This window comes from Danio rerio, chromosome 4 (genome assembly GCF_052040795.2).
Source record: "Danio rerio strain M-AB ecotype USA chromosome 4, GRCz13ab, whole genome shotgun sequence".
Lineage (NCBI taxonomy): Eukaryota > Metazoa > Chordata > Actinopteri > Cypriniformes > Danionidae > Danio > Danio rerio.
In genome coordinates this window covers 19,355,947-19,376,451 of record NC_141024.2, presented here as the reverse complement: position 1 = coordinate 19,376,451, position 20,505 = coordinate 19,355,947, and the positions used below count along the sequence as shown (strand labels likewise).

General features: G+C 30.3%; 1 protein-coding gene and 1 long non-coding RNA gene across 6 annotated transcripts in view; one reads left to right on the top strand and one right to left on the bottom strand.

Moving 5' to 3' along the window:
* LOC110439362 (uncharacterized) overlaps nt 1-1,930 on the top strand; it is an 18,690-nt gene extending 16,760 nt beyond the window's left edge. For all 4 annotated transcript variants that reach the window (XR_015483120.1, XR_015483121.1, XR_015483118.1 and 1 more), the window contains 2 exons: nt 937-1,124; nt 1,880-1,930. This is a non-coding gene — a long non-coding RNA (uncharacterized LOC110439362). The remainder of the gene's footprint in view (nt 1-936; nt 1,125-1,879) is intronic.
* Nucleotides 1-20,505, bottom strand: part of slc26a3.2 (solute carrier family 26 member 3, tandem duplicate 2) — a 23,972-nt gene extending 3,467 nt beyond the window's left edge. The window contains exons 1-15 of one of the 2 annotated variants that reach the window (XM_087247146.1): nt 20,242-20,505; nt 13,245-13,420; nt 11,337-11,476; nt 8,946-9,056; nt 7,448-7,608; nt 6,620-6,784; nt 5,195-5,347; nt 4,876-4,958; nt 3,415-3,562; nt 3,222-3,335; nt 2,107-2,184; nt 1,903-1,998; nt 959-1,065; nt 279-348; nt 4-96 (exon numbers count right to left, since the gene is read on the bottom strand). In XM_087247146.1, coding sequence (XP_087103272.1) covers nt 4-96; nt 279-348; nt 959-1,065; nt 1,903-1,998; nt 2,107-2,184; nt 3,222-3,335; nt 3,415-3,562; nt 4,876-4,958; nt 5,195-5,347; nt 6,620-6,784; nt 7,448-7,608; nt 8,946-9,056; nt 11,337-11,476; nt 13,245-13,375 — 1,650 coding nt within the window. In that variant the 5' untranslated portion in view covers nt 13,376-13,420; nt 20,242-20,505. Of the gene's footprint in view, nt 1-3; nt 97-278; nt 349-958; nt 1,066-1,902; nt 1,999-2,106; nt 2,185-3,221; nt 3,336-3,414; nt 3,563-4,875; nt 4,959-5,194; nt 5,348-6,619; nt 6,785-7,447; nt 7,609-8,945; nt 9,057-11,336; nt 11,477-13,244; nt 13,421-15,243; nt 15,310-20,241 lie in introns of those variants that run through there. The other variant, NM_001040175.1, reaches the window with a different exon arrangement.

Sequence of the window (20,505 nt, the reverse complement as noted above, 5' to 3'; positions counted from 1 at the left end):
CACAGCATCCTTTAGTTTGTCTCTAAAGAATTCGATATTTGCAAAGAAAATGGGAGATGGGATTCTGAAAATCTTCACTCCCTCTGGCTCAAAGATCTGGAGGAGAAATAGAATGAAATATAAAACCTATGCAAGCCTGTTTATCTAATTCATTTGATTTTAAGATGCACTTTAAACTGGTCCATCATGGACATTGACACACCAAGTTATAAATGAAAGACATTTTGGCATACTATGTTGCCAAATATGGAGAAGCCACGTATTTGTGGTGAACTTACATTGATGTAATGTTTACGATCTCTGTAGATATCTGTCCCCGGGATATTAGCCAGGACACAGCAACGTGGACTGAGAATCAAAATAAATTAACTGATTATATAATAAAAAGAGATTAGTTATTTCACTTAAAAAAAGTAAGTGAGCCTGGATTTTTCCCCCCAATTTTCTAATATATTGTTTTTTTTTACATTAAATAACCATAATACTAAATTGTTTTATCTTTGTTGACTTAGATGACTTTAAAGTAAAAACATTTCATCCATCTTGTGTCTTTATTTGAGGGAAATAGTTTTATAAGAACATAGCTAGAAGATTTTCTTTTTAAAGATTCAGCAAAAAATAAAAATAATTCACTAAATAATCACTTGCATTTTTTTTGCTTTTATTTATCTGTGTAACTTGCAACTTTTAAGTTGACAACCTAATTTTTACAATTATTGTTTGCTTAATAATTTTAAGGCAAAAGATTTACTATTTTTTAAGAAACGAATACATTTTAAAGGGACAGGTTTACTCACTTTATTAAAGTAAACTTAAATAATCAGCTTTTACAATGCAAAAGATCATTGGAAAGATACATTTCCTATGTTATTTATCTCTAATAAATGGAAGGTATATTATTTTTTGCTGACCACTATTTATTTTATCCATATTCAGTTAATTGGATGTCAATACTTACAACTGAGCCCTGAAGACCACAGTGAGAAACTCCAGTCCAAGACCAACAGCCAGGCCAATGTCCAGCCCCAGGATTATAGCAGCCAAACACGTTCCTACCCAAACAATCTAACAACAGAGTGGGACACAATCAGTGATAAACCACTGGACAGTCGAATTCTTTAAAGGTGAGACACTGCAGTCAAAAATACATGCACATTGAGATTTTGGGGTTTTCTTAAAGAGTAAAAACATCCACATTTTTAAAGTTTGAACTAAGGTAGACTCAATGCAATTTTTTAAATTAGTTTATTAAGGCATAAATCTCCTCTTTACCAATACATCAAATTTCCCAGTTTTATGCATATTTATATTCTAAATGATTTTATTGTGGGACATCATCATATATAATTTGCCTGATTATGTACAACATGTCATTCTACAGAAGATGTCTGTCTGTCTGTCTGTCTGTCTTTGACTCTTAATTTGTCTAAATTAAAACAAGAATTATGAATCTGGATTCATTTAATGTTCAGATTTTTGTACTAGATATGTGTGCGGATTAGTGTGTATTTAACTTAATCATTTATGTCTCATTCACATATTTAACTGGACATTTTAGAAAACTGGTTGCATAAATGTTTGCATTTATAATAATTAGTCAACTAGGGAAATAACTATTTGTGAATTACATTCTTTACCCTATTCACCTATTCTAATTTGCTGTATTTTACATTGATCTCAGAAGTTGAAATTTAAATTCAGGTTGTCTGTTTGTATTACTACTGTTGGAAGTGCGACCTCTGCATAAAACATATGCCAGATAAGTTGGGGGTTCATTCCACTGTGGTGACCCCAGATTAATAAAGAGACTAACCGAAAAGAAAATAAATGAACAAATGTTTGTATTACTCTTATTCTGAAATTCTTACTTTGCTTTTAGAGACTGAAGACAAAGACACTTACGCAGTCGGGACGGTCTTTCTTCCACAGGTAAGGAACTGTAACCACCTGCATCAACATCCCCTTTAGGTTCACAATCACCACTGCACCAAGAACAGACTGCAGTGACACAGCAAACAAATATTTCAAATATTAACCTCAAATTACAAACACTTCTTTGCTATTTTTTAGGACAGCGTAGGAATTTTTACAGGATTTTATTCCTACCTTTGGCAGAGGTTCCAACAAAAATCCAATTCCCAAAATGACCACCAACACGATAATAGCAGAGAGTAAGCCAGCTATCTGAAATGGAAATTTTTAAAGGGGAATTATAACTTTTGTAAAGCAGGGATGTATATAATTGTTCAAAAGTGAGACATATTTTACTGCAATTCAACCAAATACTGTTCTAAAATCTTTAAAAATGTATAAGTTTTCACAAAATATCAAGCCATATTTATAGTAACCAGTATTTAGCTTGAGAGCTGAAAATTCAGCTTTGGCACCACATAAATGAAGTACATTTCTAAAACATATAGGAGATAGACAGATGTAATATTATTTCCTAGTTTGTTTTTGTTGTAATTTGAACAGATATACAGCTATGGAAAATTGTAAAAATTGTTCTGTAAACAACTGATGATGTTTTTTTTCCAAATTTGTAATAAAATGTTGCATAAAATACACAATTGGTCAACAAATAATCAACAAATAAGCAACAAATAATCTTATGCTTTCAGACATGTTTATATAATGTCCTGATTTACAGACATATCATATTAGTACACATAGTGCATAAATGGGAAACAGTTGTCATATTGATTATTTGTAGTTTGCTGCAAATATCCTCTAATAATATCATTGTTATTAATTAATATTCGTATTAAATAGATATTAATTGATATTTAATTAAAACTTGGACAAATATTATCAGACATTTACAGATTTAAGCATTAACATTCCACTTAAAACCAAACCAATTAATCCAGTTAATTTAAAGAAACAAGTGTTCTCCTAATTCTTTTCCATAACACTATATGCAGCATCAAAGATTTTTTAAAACATCTGTCAATTTAATATTAGTTCAAGAAAAAAAGTGATTTTAATTAATTGAATAGAAACAACTTGTTATTCCTGGCACAGATCTGTTTATTTTACAATTTACAAAATGTCTTAATTATATCTGAGCACTAGAGGCCAGTATTTCTCTGTGGCTGGTTAACAAATTCCCTAATTGAGATTTCACAGATGCAAAATCAGCTTTTTGAGCTCCAGCCAGTGAGAAAAACTTACAAATGATTTTACAGAGATTGAAAGTTTGATCCATGGAGTTTGTTTACCTGTGTTTTTCCTCCGGTGCTTTCCTGAACTGCGCTTCTGGACAGAGCCGTACTTGCTGCCAGAGCCTTGAACGATCCTCCAAAGATGTTGCTGGCTCCAAAGGCAATGAGTTCCTGCGTGATTGTACGTGTAAATAGAGATGTTTTTCCACAGACTGATTGACTTTTATGAGGAGTATAATTTAGGGCTTACTTGATTTCCATCTATAATGTAGTCGTGCTTCACAGAATAGACTTTAGCCACTGCGAAAGCCACGGCAAATCCCACAATAGCGATTGGGAACGCATCAACTGCGGCCATCTGGAAAACCTGCAGGTCGGGAGCAATTGGGGACTCAAACCTGGACAGATCAAAAATGTGGTTATTTTCTTATGTCACAAACATAGAAGTGAGATTTTTTATTGCTGTAATAGCAGCAAATGACCCTTTAAAACTATATTAGCTTTTTACGAATCTTTGTAAGGAAACTTTAGTTTTCAGAGTTATAAACAGAATTTCTTTTAGACTATTTTTTGTGTTACTAAAGGGTATAATTTTAAAAGTTATAGGTTTGAAGTAAGCTTTGATAAGTGGATTTTAAAGGTTTAAATGCTTGACGGATTCATGTTGCTAGCTATTTATAGCAATTAGCTGACATAAAATGTAGCATATTGATTATTTGTTTTAGCATGTCAGTAGCATGTTTTAGCATGTTTTAACATATTTCTATCATCTTTTAACATTTGTCTAGCATGCTAGTATATTGTTGGCATTACTACAAATTAATTCAACATGTATTTTATAGATAGATAGCTTTTGTGTTGCTAAATTGTTAAATTTTAAAAGTTATAGGTTTGAAGTAAGCTTTCATAAGTAGATTTTACTGGTTTAAATGCTCGATGGATACATATTGCTAGCATGTTCTAACAAGTAGCTGACATATAATTTAACACATTGCTAACATGTTTTAAAACGTCAGTAGCATGTTTAGCTTGTTTTAACCTTCTGCTGGCATGTTTTAACATGTTGCTATCATGTTTTAACATTTTGCTATGCGTCAAGTATGTTTTAGCATGTTAGTGTATTAGCATTTTTACATATTAATTCCACATGTTTTCATAGATAGATAGATTTTGTGTTGCTGAATGGGTTAAGTTTAAAATTATAGGTTTGAAGTAAGCTTTGATGAGTAGATTTTTAAGATTTAAATACTCGACGGATACATGTTGCTCGCATGTTCTAGCAAGTAGCTGACTTAAAATGTTGCACATTACATTTTCTAGCACGTCAGTAGTATGTTTTAGCTTGTTTTAACATTCTGCTGGCATGTTTTAACATGTTGCTGACGTGTTTTACGTTTGTCTTGCATGTTTCTAGCATGCTAATAAATTGTTAGTATTTCTACACACTATTTCAACATGCTTTTGTAGATAGATAGATTGTTTGATTTAACATCTTATAAACATGCTAGCAGCAAGCTAAAAAATGGTAGTGACATGCTAAAACATGCTAACAGAGATGGAAAATGCAAGTAACCTGGTAGTAACTTCTAGCAATTTGTTACAATGCCAGATGTTCAAAATGTTATAAATATCAACAGGAAAATATTCATAGGTTTTCCCTAAGTATATATTTTTAATTATTATTATTTATTATGTAGATTGCAGTGCTCACGTGTTTGGTATTTTTCCCACCACATCCACTCCGTGATTATCCCTGAAGTTGAATGCATAGGAGACGCCACATGCTATGATTGTCTGTTGGTAAAAGTTATGATTTAATGATTTGAACATTTAATGTTTGCTTTGAACACACCTGATAAAATGAGAGACAGGATTTATAAAAATACTTTACACTGAGTAAATATTCACTAATAAAGTGCTTGGCATGATAGTTCGATATAAATTCATACCAGTTGATAAACTTTATCACGCCATAAAGATGAATAGCATTATGTCATTGTCAGTATAGGTGAAAGTGGCAAGATACTTACCATAATCACTTCTATGGGGATAGGCACTGGCAACTTTGACTTAAACCTATCATTGATCTCCTTTACTGCCAGCACTGCCACCATCACCACAATAGAGGTGACCAGATCATGGATGTTAGTAGAGGTGATCTGGGTAAATACACTTTCTAGAGTCTGCAGGTAAAACAAAGGACATATGCTGTTTTAGGTATCTGTTTTATGCCCTGTTGTCGGAAGAATTTTTTGTGTGGGGGGTACATTTTCTTTTTGGATTTTACACATGCAAGGTCATACAAAATCCCTCAAATGTCATTTACAATAGAACAAAAATAATTGAATACAGTGTAGAGGTACAGTCTGTGATATGGGTTCGAGATGTGGTGATTTTTTTTCACTTTTTTCACAAGATTCGAGATGTGGTGAAAAAGTTTTTGATAGCTCTCGGGAATTAACATGAGTGCTGAATATTAGAATAACAGTGATTATTAAAGTGAGTAAATCCATTGCTTTTAGTGATTAGTTGACTTAATCATTTTAAGGCAATGAGATTAATACCAATGCCATTTTATTAAGTAAATCAAGTTAGGTAAATGTAACAGTTCTATAGGTTATAATGGGTTTGCTCACTTAAGTTGTCTTTACTCTAAAGTCACTTTTAAGGCAACTGGTTTATTCAAGTAATCACTTTTTACAGTGTACAAACAAATCTTAGTTGTGCTTCAAATAATACAGCATTACTAGTACTGTATTTGTTTGTACACTAAAAAGTGATTAGTTACCTACTCGGAATTGTTTTAATTCAATACATACTTGAAATTTACTTTTGCTGCTTGTTTAAACTACTTAAAATCAGTTGAAACAACACAATGCCAAAGTCTTTAGGGGACAACTTAATAATTTGTATAAATTTAGGTGGGTTGAACATAATACAATTAAGTTAACCATATCAATTTGTGTTGGGACAACATAAAGGAATTGCGTGAAACCCAGAAGTTTTTATAGTGCATCGGAGCTTTGAGGCAATATCTAAATATGGCAAGATGAATTTTGCATCTATTTATTCTATAATTTGTATAGTCTTTTCCTGGAAAATAATCCAAAATGATCAACTCTTGCACTGCAGTTTCAGCTGCGGATGTGCTGAAGTCATTCAAAGCAAAGGCTTGGACACTTACTACTTATTTTTGACTGCTGCAATTTTCAAAAATCATTGTCGCTCTCTAATTTTGATCACTGTGATTCCAAGAAATAAAGGGTTTTTGTTTACGGTATATTGTAAAACACTGTTATGTTAGCATTCTATATTTTGATAAATTTTTAGTTTATAAATTGTCTAATCTTTATCTCCACTGTAGTTTAGGATTTGAAGTGTAGAGTTAAGCAGGTTAATTAAGTTAATTGACAATCATAATTGCAATTTGTATGAAAAAGTGTGAAATGACCTACATATATGATAGATAGTGGTCCGCTAAAACCTGGGACCGTCAGCCCTAATATGAACTTGAGCTGAGAAACCAGGATGTGAACAGCAGCTGCGGTGGTGAATCCTGATATATACGGTTCCGACAGGTACATGACAATGAAGCCCACCTGTAGAAGCCCCATACCTAGCTGGAAATAAAAAGAAAGATTAACATTGATATGAATAGAAACGGTCATTGTTTTTAAGTTGTATAATGGCAGGATGGTTGATGCCGGTTTTACATAGGTCATGGAATTTTAAAAGGTCTATTTCAAGCATTGATAGTCAGGGAATGTTAATCGTTTGTTGGTCTAATTATAACATATCAGGGATTTTTGTTTGTCACTTTTCAATTTTCCACTTCTTTAAATCACTTTTTTATTTCCTTATTTCACGCCTATTATGTTTATTATACCTGTTAGCTAAGGCAAACATGACATGATAATACTTTGTCTTTAAAATGACCACTTCAAAGACTGGGTGTTAAAAAGTAATGATTAAAAAAAAGCTAAATCTAAAGTTTGTGAAACTACCAACGAGTTGTCAAAAATAGAATAAAGCACTTTGCGTTTTATTCAAAATCTGAGGTTAATTGTCCGTTGTTATCAAAAGTAATGCAAAATGATAATCAAGCTAAAATCATTTTAATAGGTTATTATTTTAATTTGATATTATTAATATATAAGGGAAATAACATCCTGTTTTTTTTATTAATATGATGTCATATTAGTTCAGCTTTTAAGCCAGTATAAGTCAGGGAAAAGTCAGGGAATTTGATATATGACTTAATATGGGAATCTTGTTGATTGTACCTGGAATAAACCAACTAGGAAAGTGAGGGAGGCAGACACTAAGATTCTCTGCTCTTCTTTTGTCAGGCCCTCAAAGGCAGTGATGTTGGCAGGCGGACCCTCATCTGGCACCAGTTTGGTCACTACTGCACCCACCATGAGACTCAATACAGGGAAAGCTCCTGGTTTCAACAACAACAAATAATGGTCAGTTGATTTTTCAGTATGTTATATGCTATTATATACGTCGATCTTATCTTTTGGATATCTATCATTAACGTCTAGCTATAGTAAAAAAAAAGATAAAAATGTGTAATAATTACTCAGTAAAATTAAGTTTTACATATGAGTTTTGTCAAACGATATAAGCAAACACGTTTCTGTAAGTAATCACACATAACATTTGTAACATACTTCTATAATGTCAGAAATAATCTCAGGTTACACTATTTTAAGATGTCCTTGTTGAAGGGAAACTATTCATTGAACTGCTGAGTAATTAATTAATTGCATGTACTTGCTGTACTATGTAGTCAGGATTAGAATTTGGGTTAAATTTATAACCTTCAGAAATCATTGCTGTTCTCTATTTTTGATCACTGCATGTGATTTCCAGGAATAGAGTGTTTTTGTTTACAGTATATTTAAAAATACTGTTAGGTTAGTATGCTATATTCTGAATGGTACAGTATACACTAAATTATTTCTGTATATAAATTGTTTTTTTTTATTTTTATCTCCACTGATGTTTGGGATTTGAAGTGTAGAGATAAGCAGATTAGATGCATGTAATTATGTATAATTAACAGTATTTTCTATTGTAAGCACATGAAACATGTAACAATGACATCTTAAAATAAAGTTCTGAGGCTGAGATGAATAATTACAAGCATTTAGTAGTAAAATATAATTTAAAGCCACATTTAGACATATTTAAATGAACTTTTTTTATTTAAATGAACTCAAATATGCGTGAACCAGATGTTGCTGCATTTTATTTCAGTATGATGAAGTATTTCTCGGCAGGTGCCTTGACGTCAAAAAAATATCTTGACGTTGATTTGACATCCACACATTGATGTCCCTTTCACTACAAAAGTACCAACATAAAAAGTAATATAATGTAAGAAAATGTATTCATCTGAAAGATTCAACTACAAATGACTAATTTACATTGGATTTTACATCCCTGCAATGCATGTAAACTATCTTGATATTAAAACATAGACATTGGTATTAACAAACTCATCAAAACTCATCATCCTGTACATCGTGTAATCTAGTTTTATATGCTTTTTTTATGCCAATGTTAGTCAGTTTCATGTCATTTTGACATCTATGTAGTCAATTGGCATCCAATCAATTAGTTTTTTCGAATTAACATATTTTCTGATGTCGTTTTGAAATGGAACATGCCAAGTAAACAGCCAAATGGAGGATGCTAATTGACTTACCCTAAAGTTACTTATGTGCCAAATCTAAATGAGCACTTATTCCTCTGTTGACTATTTATACTCACCTACTGAAATGTGTCGTGAGGTGCCCAGGAAAAAGTAGATGATTACTGGGAAAAAAGCAGCATACAACCCATACCAGGTAGAGATGGAAGCCAGCAAACTGAAGGCTAGTCCTGTGGGGGAAAATATGGATAATTAATGATAATTATTAACTCGGCTCTGGTAGTTCATAGTTGTATAATCTCTATCTGAACTAAAGATGCCCTCATTCACTTCTGTCTACTTTATCAACACATTCATTTGATCTACTGCTCTCAAGGCCATTGCTAATGAGAATCCTGTTGATTTTTTGAAGTGTGTACATGACATAAGCAAAAACAGTTCAGATTCTTGTTAACCAGTTAGAAAGGACTTTGTAGGATTTTTATACTGATACAGTTGTAATTGGGAAATGTAACCTTCATGATGCATTTGACATCAGCAAAATAATTTTCAGATTTTTGGTCAGATTGAATGAAATTATTGCGTAAAAAAACTGGTATATATATTATATAGTATATATTGTGTCTGATCTGAAGCTTCTCATTAGTGATGGTGAAAATTAAAAGATTCAAATGCATATGTTTTTGCATGTTTGTCTTGCCTACTTTTGCTCTATTCATTTTGATTCATTAAAAAAAATTAGGAGTTATAAACAGTCAAAAATAGTTTTGCTAATTACTTAAAATTAGCTGAATGAACACAATTCTTGAGTTTTTTTGTGGAACAACTTAATTGTTTTATGTTGAATCCAGTTAAATTTGAATCCACTGAAAAAGGGTGAACTTGATCAGTTTCTGCTGAGACAACATGGATAACTTGTGTTGAACCCAGCATTTTTTACATTAAATAATAACAGAAACACATAGTTGATTGTTTGTTATATGAGTGTTATCACTACAAAACTATATAAGAAGGAAAGAAATTCTCGTTATTTCTTAAAAGCTGTCTAAATTTGTAAAACACTCGTGTTTTATGATTTAATATGATCTAATACGATATTAATGTGTGTCCAAAAAATTGCACCCAAAAAGTGTAATAGGATGTGTAAAAGGAATATATTTTACATAGGATCTTTGACACTTCAATGTAGCTGCATGAATCAATTTATACATTATAGATAATCCATTGCACTTTTTGACGTCTAACTGTACTTCATTGCATGACTGGGTCACAAATGACCTGTTTTTTATATGGTTACTTTTTATGTGAACCTGGACCACAAAACCAATCATAAAGATCTATTTTTTTATTGAAATTTATACATCATACATCAATAAGCATTTCACTGATTTGTGGTTTGTTAGTATATGCTAATATTTGCATATAGATACAAATATACTTTCAAGAAACAAGCATTTGAAAATCCTGGAATCTGAAGTTTGAGAAAAATCTAAACTTTTCTGCATTATAAGTAATTAAAAGTAAAAAAAAAAAATATTTCAGCAGTCTTAGAAGCAATGAGTGATGTTTTAAAAATACATTCATACAGAAAATAGTTGATTGGATTAAATTAATTTTACACTGTATTTCTATTCATGCTCCATTTTAGATCAAATGAATGCAGCCTTGGTGATCGTAGGACTATACAGTATATGTACATTTGAAGTGGGTCATCACTTTTCATCAAATTTGCCCTAACACTATTGAACAACACCCATTTCTTGCCTAAAGACAATTGTGAAAAACATTTTTGATTCATTTTAAATGTTGAATACAGTATGTAGCATATACAAGTTTAATACAAGTGTTTGAAGCATCTGGAATTTGAGGATTGAGGAAAATTTCAATATTTGGAAACTGCCTTTGAAGTTGTCCAAATTAAGTTCTTAGTGAGTCATATTACTCATCAAAAAATATGTTTTGATAGATTTACAGTATAGGAAATTTACTTCCTCATGGAATATCTTTACTTAATATTCTAATGGTCTTTGGCATAAAATAAATATTGCTAATTTTTACTTTCTTTTTTATTTCTGCAAATATACTCACACAAAATAAGGCAAGTTTTGGTTATCCAGGGTGACATATGTGTTAAAAAATTAATTGTAAAATATCCAAACAACTTTTATATGAAATGTCTCAAACATTTAAGTGCTTCCCCTGGTCAATATTTACTATATTTCTGGCTTATCTTCTGTTTATCATTTCCCTTGCTGATCGCAGATGAAAGCACTTTTCACTTATTCTGACACATTTTGTCATGTCATATCATATTTTTGTCACAGTTATCTCATCAAAGACTATGTAGACTCACGTCAGTAATCACCAATCAGTCACAGACCTCGGTTCATAAAGATAAAACTACATTTCTATGGCATGTCATATTTCATCTAATATCATGACTGTTTCAAGAGCCGAGCTTGTGTTGTAATTGTTGCTGAGTAATAATTATTAATAGAAGGATGATATACCTTGCAGGACAGCCACTAGTCCAGTGCTGACACCAGACACAATGTCATTCAGCAGCCATTCCTTGATGGAGTAGATCTTCATCCACCCAATGACAGGCAACAGAGAAAGAGCAGCATTCTTCGCACGTTCAGAGGTACAACTAGTAAACACAAACAAACAAGGAAGGAAGTTGATTTCTTAAATTGTTAATAATTATTAAATTAATAATACTACTACTAATGATAATAATAATAAACATATTTTAGAAAATGTATTATAATTTTTTTCTGGCACCTATTTATAAATGTGGAAAGTTTAAGCTTAATAATATATAATAATATAATAATCATAATACGAAATATTTAAAATATTTGCTTAAAATAAGCACAATAAGACAAACTAGATAAAAAAAACATTGCAAAATATTTTATTATAATTATAAATTGTTATTTATAAACTACTTAATAAAAATTTAAATTTTTAAGTCTGAATAATAACAATAATAATAATGAATACAGAAGTGCAGTAACTGTTTTCAGTAAAACTTGAAAATAAAACAAAAAAGTAATATAATACATAAACAAATACAGTAGTTTATTGCCTCTCAATGTTATAAATATTTATACACTCTTTAATAAAAGTTAAAAATAGAGCATTGATAATAATAATAAAAATAATAATAACAACCACACAATAATAACATTAATAATAGTAATACTGTATATATATATATTATAAGTGATATAAATAAGTCTTGTCTATTAATAATAATGAGTTAAGCTAACACATTGCAGCTATTTTAACATGCATATAGTGTAAAATTAAAACAGAGAAAAATAAAAACATAATAATGATAATAATAATAAATGCACAAAAGTGTTGTAACTGTTTTAAATGAAGCTGTAAAATAAAACAAAAATGGATAATACATATTAAATACAGTAGTCTATTGCATCTAAATATTAAAAATGTGTATATACTCTGTTTAATAAAAGTAAAAAATGCAGCTTTGATATTAATAATAATAATAATAACAATAATAATATATTAAATTACAACAATAATAAATATAAATAAATATACATACATACATACATACATACATACATACATACATACGGTTGAAGTCAGAATTATTAGCCCCCCTTAATTATTATTTTTCAAGCCACTTCTATACAGCTTAAACTGACATTTAAAGGCTTAACTAGGTTAGTTTGGTTAACTAGGCAGGTTAGGGTAATTAGGCAAGTTATTGTATAATGATGCTTTATTCTGCCGACTATTAAAAAAAATGTATAGCTTAAAGGGGCTAATAATTTTGATCTTAAAAAAATATATAAACAAATAAGACTTTCTCCAGAAGAAAAAATAATATCAGACATAATGTGAAAATTTTTCGTTGATCTGTTAAACATCATGTGAGAAATATTTAAAAAAGAAAAAAACTTCAAAGGGGGCTAATAATTCTATATAATTCTATGTACTATATATATATATATATATATATATATATATATATATATATATATATATATATATATATATATATATATATATATATATATATATATATATATATTTTATGCATAGAAAAATACAGTAGCTTTTTGCCTCTAATTATTAAAATTGTGTATACACCGCTTAATACATTTTAAAAAGTTCAGCTTTGATGATGATGATGTTAATAACAACAGCAAGGGCTAATATATCATTGCTATTTTTATTAAAGCAGAAAATAAAGAAGAAAAATAAATAAAATATATTGAATGCATAGATAAATTCTTCCCTCTACTAAGATTTTAACATTGAGGCCTATTAATATTATTATAATAATGAGAACACATAGCATACTTTTAATCTACTTATAGTGATAAATAAAGCAGAATTAAATCTGTAGATAAATCAATGTGAATATTGAGTGTTCTTACGTGCAGTAGAGTTTGATGTGGTCCAGCAGGCCCTTGTGTTTGCGGTAGGCTTTAGCATGTTCCTCTTCTAGGTGCTCTTCTGAGTAAAGTGCTCTGCTCACCGTGTACTTCTGCGCTGACGCTCGCAGCATTGTGTAAAAGCACTCCTGACCTCTCTCTCTTTCTGTGTGTGTTGTCTGCAGGACAAAGACAATTGACTTAAGCTCTGGTCACTGTCAAGCTTTCCTATTTATCTGGACAATGATGTGTAAGATGTAGGTGTTTGCTCTGAGTAAACATCATGCACTCCACATTTCTGCTCATATCTGTCACTTATAGCCTCATATCTCTGAGACTGATGCTTTATGTGGGGTTTCCCACTATTTCGGATGCTTTGTTAAATATATAAGGTTATTCTTGGCTTCTTGTGAGTAGTTTTGCTATCATAATTAACAGTAGAGAAAGTTTACTGTTCAAATATTCATTGTTATTTTTATTTTAACCATGAATAATTTGAAGGATTAACAGTGACTTAACTTGGCTAAAGTTAAGCAATTGATTTCATTAATTCATTTACAGTATTTTCTTTTCGGCTTAGTCCCTTTATTAATCTAGGGTCACCACAGCGGAATGAACCACCAACATATCCAGCATTTTTTTTACGCAGCGGATGCCCTTCCAGCTGCAACCCATTACTGGGAAACAGCCATACACACCTGTTCACACACATACTCTATGGACAATTTAGCATATCCAATTTACCAATTGGGGGAAATCGGAGAACTCGGAGGAAACCCACGCGAACACAGGGAGAATGTGCAAACTCCACACAGCAACCGTCTTGCTGTGAGGCGATTGTGCTACCCACTGCGCCGCCGTGACACCAAGCATTTGATTTTGATTACATAATATATACCTTTTGCTTGTCTTTTAAAAATGTGCTTTATTATTTTTTTGCTTGGAATAAACTGACTAAGATTTAACATTTCTGAAGAAATTATTTAATGAGGAATTAATTGTATGCAGTAAGGATGAATTAAATACAATTAAAAGTGACAGTATTGACTAAAAAATAGTAGTAAAAACATTTAAATAAATGCTAAATAAAAAAGTAAGAAAAGTAAAGACAAATGCTATATTAGCTATTTGATATTGAATTATTTCCTAATCATTTGTAATTATAATTCATTATTATATTATTAAAGTTGTATTTATATAAATCACTTAATAAATGTTAACGAGCCAAGATTAATAATAATAATAATAATAATAATATTAATAAATGATTATCAACAATTCTATTTTTAAAATATATATAGTACAATATAAAACATAAATAATATATGTACAATATAAATTAATGTAATAGTTTTCTACGTTTAATTTAATTTTAAATGTGACAATATCTGCACTGCTTATCAAATTCTTAAAGATAAAACAGAAATAATAATAATAATAATAATAATGCAAACAATAATAATTACATTGGAACAGTTTTTATTAAAATGTCTCTAAATAAGAAATGCTAAATATTATAAATTAAGTTCACTGAAATAGAAATGTTATTATCATTGTTTTTAATTATAAAAAATTAAATTCTATTAATTAATAATAATAAATACTAATTTTACATAATTTATAATAATCATACTTTTTAAGGTTCAGTTTTAATAATAATAAAAATAATAATAATAATAATAATAATAATAATAATAAGTTAAGGAAGTAACAAAGTTATTTTAGCCTATCAGTAATCCTGAGAAATGAACATTACTTTATATATATATAGGTATGTATATGTATAAGTAATCAAAAGTAAAAATATTTCTTTTTTTTTTTTAATGAATGACATTTTTTAAAATATATTCATGCAGAAAATAGTTAATATTTAAAAACAAAATCCTTTCCATATTGCTATTTATGCTGCATTTATACCAAATAAATGCAGCCTTGGTGATCATAGGACTATATACATAAAACTTCTTAATATAGTAGTATTTTTACAAAGTGATATTCCTACCTGTTGTGTAATTCAGTGAAAGTATCTAATATTCCCTGATGTGTAAGTGTCTTCAGCAGCTGCAAGTGCTCTCAGTGAGATCTTTAAGACCCTGTTCATTTATAAATTGCTAGACTTATCATGTCTGTAATTATTAACATTTATCAAGATGCTGGCCACATCTCCTCTTATCCATGACCATTGTTCTCTCTGATAAAACCTTGACAAAAGCTCAACGCTTATCGATTGCTTTCTTTCATCCCCTCATTCCTCATACGGTGCAGTCTTTTGATTTATGCTGAAATAAAATCAGCCTTTTATGATCTTCTTTGACTTGTGGATGTTTCGTTTCTAAATGTAAAAATGTCATATTGATATTGGGACTTATTTAACCAGCTGTAGAATTGATTTTAGTTGCTGATTGGTCTGTCTGCTTAAACTAATTGATACTATCTAGTGTTATTATTATTATTATTATCAGTTGTGCACAAACACCTGTTCACCCAGTTCTACGTATTGACATGCTGCACCTGAAGAAGGACATTCTGTTATTGTTTATATGTCACTTCCTGCTTTATAAATTCATGTTTTGATTAAAGCGTGCGTCAGTAATTGTTTTATGCAAAGTTTAGGGCACATGCTGTTTTGCGAATACTGTCATTGCAAAAGGCATTTTAAGCAGGTTAAAAAAGAGAATGTTTTATTTAATATTTATTCTTATATAAGTTAATAAAAAATTTGTATATTGCCTTAATCCAATTTTAAGTGTGACGTCATGCAAAGTGGCTTTCGGGTCCAAGCACTCTAGCACTCTATCAAAATGTATGGGGACATGTTTACAAAGCGATGTAATACTTTCAAAAATCACAAACGTTTTTATATATATATATATATATATATATATATATATATATATATATATATATATATATATATATATATATATATATATATATATAGGCCTAATATTAGATTGCCAGAAAGTTATTGATTTTTTTTATTTTTTATTAATTGGTTAAATATTGATGTCTGTGATGCAGCAAGTCCAGAGACTTTTGTGTACACCATGATTTTATATAAAATTCACTTTAATGTGTGATAAGACTAAAAAGTGCTCATAAACAAATATTTGCTCAATTCAAATTAGTAGAGACGTGAACCCAGAAACTACCACTTAACAATTGATTACTGAAATATTGCCATAATGCTACTGCCTTTCTCTTGTGATTACTACTACTAATAGTAATAATAATAATTATTGTTATTATTATTATTGTTTCTACACTAATTTCCGAACTTTTTTACTATTATTATTTTATTATTATTATTCATGTTATTACATTCCCACAATTATTTCAGAACTTTTTATTTATTTTTTATTATAATTAATTATATTATATATACACTGTAATGTCCTTGTTTTGGATTTTTATCATTCAGGAATGTCAAACTATACACTCAACAAATTCTTGTTCAAACTACTTATTTAAACTGAGTTAGGAAACCTAAGTCTTTTACGTTCAATTTACCTAAAAAATAATATTGTTAACTTAATTGATTTGTAATGGGACAACATGAATGAATTGTTTTTTTTTTGTTTTTTTTACCTGATGCTTTTTAATAGAATCTATAATGTTTATCTCACCAACATGTGCAAGACCTTTGGCTGAAAATCAGGCCTCAGTATTTAAGATCCTGCACATTCTCCCTGTGTATTGGAGTAAAGTATCTATTTCAAAGTAAGATTACCTTCAACTTCCAATTGTTTTATTTTTAATAAAAGGTTAGTGATTTTTTTAAATAAAAAGTACAAAGCAGATTTGTTTCACAGAATTCTTTGCTCGTACTTACAAAATGCACAAATCCTTTTGACCAAAACTGTATAATCAAATTGCAGTGTCTGTGATTTAAAATCTAACTAAAGCATACCACAATTATTACAGTTCATTTTTAAAAAAGTTACAAAAGAGTATTTTATTTACTCCTATAAAATTTGTATATAATTGATTCACATTTGCCACTTGAGTATACATTTTTTGTGACACTCTACAGTACACTTATTGTAGGTACAATATGTAAAATATCCCCTCAATGTGATTTAAGTTATATCAGGACATTTTGACAGAAATGAGGCTGCAAAGTAATGACTCGCATACATTGCAATTCCTTTGAAAATGCAGGTTTTATTCTCGTGATACTCTGAAAATGTTGCACAGCAATGACTTTCTGTCCAAATGACTTATCTTTAAGTGCATATTAATGTCACTATTGTTTATTTATTAATAATAAAATGACAAAATGCATCTGTATAAAACTGTTACTATTTAAAAGAATTATTAGTTGACTTTACTTAAAGTGAGCAAACTGCTTTAACCTGAAACAGTTAAGTTGGCCTAACTTAATTTTTTATAAATATGCACATACAGTATGTTTTAAAAATATTTAAAAAAAAAAAAAACGGGTTTACTGGCTTTTTAAAGTGAAAGTACGTTTTATATATTGAGTTTAAAAGACAAAACATTTAATACAAATTTAAATAAATTTTACAATAAAAAATTTAATTTTTCAATTAAAAATACTATTTAAATGGAAAGTCATCATTTACTCACTTTTTGCCACAAACCTGTTTGAATTTGAGTTGTTAAAGACAAAAATCAAATATTTTGAAATTTGGAAAAGTGTAACCATTGACTTCCATAGCATTTGTTTTTTCTACCATGCTGTGTTCAACCGGAAGAAAGAAAACTTATAAAGGTTTATGTGTGTAATAGTGAGTAGATTTTCATTTGTGGGTGAACTATCAGTTTAAAAGCACCACCTGTTTGATTATCAGTATAACAAACCAATTCAAATGGCTGGCATTGCTTTGTACAATATCATTATCACAATTAACGGCACAATATTTTGTATAAACTTGCATCAAATTAAATGGTAAATATTTCAATCAGCAATCTTTTGCCAAGCTATATATCTTCGGATCTGCTTCTTACATATTCATTGCGTTTTGTTGTTTGCATTATTTTCTGTAAAGTCATAGCAGTGTCTGTTAATCATATTTGCGAATGAGCAGATCCAGTCCTTCTGTTGCATCCGAACCTGCAGCTTTTATCATCAGATTAGTTTATGCTTCTGTTTAGTTGAGGTCCAGTAGCTCACATCAGAACTGGCAGCTCTTTGATATAGCAGGTTTCAGACGCGTCTGCTGTATGCTGAAAGACTACACTGTAAATGCTATTTCAGATGAGTTCAAACCAGTTTTTTGTCAGTAAAGTTATATGAGACCTGATATATTTCAGCATGGTGATCTACATTGATATGCAATCAAAAAACCAGTACAAAACAGTGCTGTACAAAACTCCTAGGCCACTAATAAAGTGTATTTTTCTGTAGCTTGTTAGTTTGAAATATCAATTTACATTTTACATGATTTACATTATTTTTGTAATTGTTTGTAATTATACAGTGAGACTATTGTCTACACAAGGAGTCTGACAACTTCACAGAGATCGGATCATCATCCATTCTGTCTGGAATGACATAAAAAAGCATAAAGAAACAAGGCAAACTAAATCCAGAAAAACTTTGGCAACATCTCTAAGATGCTTAAAAAAAAAACTACCTGCATAGCTACAGTGCTGTTCAGAGTGTTAGTCACTTGCGTAAAAATGCTGTAAAATGAGGATGCTTTCAAACATAATGCGATTATGAAAAAAAAAATTACGATTTTGTTTTTCTTTTTATTCTTTTTAATGTAATAATTAGAACTAAGATTTTTAAATAACAAACCCTAACAAAATAATCTACGAACCCAATTTAGTTTTTTTAAAGCTCTTATTTTTTTTTATTTAAATGACATTTTTTAACACAATAAGGTATATGCCGAGCTAGTGTTTTTCCCATACTGATAAACTTACGGTGATCTGTTAATGTGAACTTTTTCCAATTTATACGGTTCCTTTTACAGCATTGATGTTGTAACATCACTAAAATACATTCGGTAAATAAACTTTGGCATTCAATTAGTTGCTCAAGCGTAAAACGAGACAAAAAGCTGTTTACTCGCACGCGCCCGTCAGAATCGGCAGGCTAGCGCAGAAGCTCCATTGAATATACTGGGGTAAAATAAATGCTCATATTATAAAGACATAGCGGGGTAAAATGTCATTTAATGCAGTGCTTCTTGTACAATCTAAGACCCACTTTTTTATCGGATATCACTCAGCTGGTGGAGATCGCTGATTTTTAAAGAAAACAGCCCTTAAACGCGCCAGTTTTTGCATTGGCATACAGTTCGCCGGAAGCGCTTAACCCAGGTTACTGGCAAATTAAAAGTCCTTTTAGCATGCTTCGGCATATACCCTATTGTAGGGTTTGTCCATTTTTGACCCAGAGATCCACCATTTTTTATTATTAAAATATTACATTTCTGTAAAAAAATTTCTCTTAGAAATTGCAACTTTTTCTTTTCAAAGACAAATAGTAAATGCAAATAACATACTCAAGAGTATTCTTTATTCAGAACATCAAGGGAATAACAATTCTTAAAAAGATTTTTCATGTTTAATTGAGCATCTTATCATTCCTTTTCATATGCGTCATCGTTGAGGGAAAGAATAATGACATATCATTATATATCAGGGAGACCAGACTGAGCTTTACAGCATAGACTTTACACCTAGAGTCATAATAATTATCAAGGCGATCACAGCTCGATCTTTGCAGATAAAGTGTCAGCCCTCGCCTCTTTTTATTTTTACTGACGTCATTCCACGACACCGATTACAACATAAGTCTCGCATTAACAATTAAACAGTCATGCATTTATTAGGAAAGGTGTGTCAGTGACATACAGTGGAAGCAACCTTTTCATTTTGTCACTCCTGTTGACTTGGCAGATGCATAAATTGTGTAATTTTTCTGGTTACTGTAAATCTCTTTGTATGTGCATGTATGTGTATGTTCAATTATTCATTAATATTAAAGATTTAAAGGAAAAGGAAAGACCCCATACAAACTTACCTTAGAAAGCTAGAGGTGGTCAATCAGTGAGCGGTCAGGGAATGTGTGTGTGTCAGACACACATGTCCTTGTGTGTTTAATGTGCTCAGTTACTGTTACTAAATGTTTTAAGCACACAAAAGAGCTCCTGATAGAGCAACACAGGAATGTAAACAGAAATTAAACAAGTGCTTTTTTGTTGAGCTTCTAATGCGTTTATGTTCGGCAAACAGCAAGGTCTCTCTCTCCTGTTCTGTGTGTGTGCGGGGTATATTTTGGGTATTT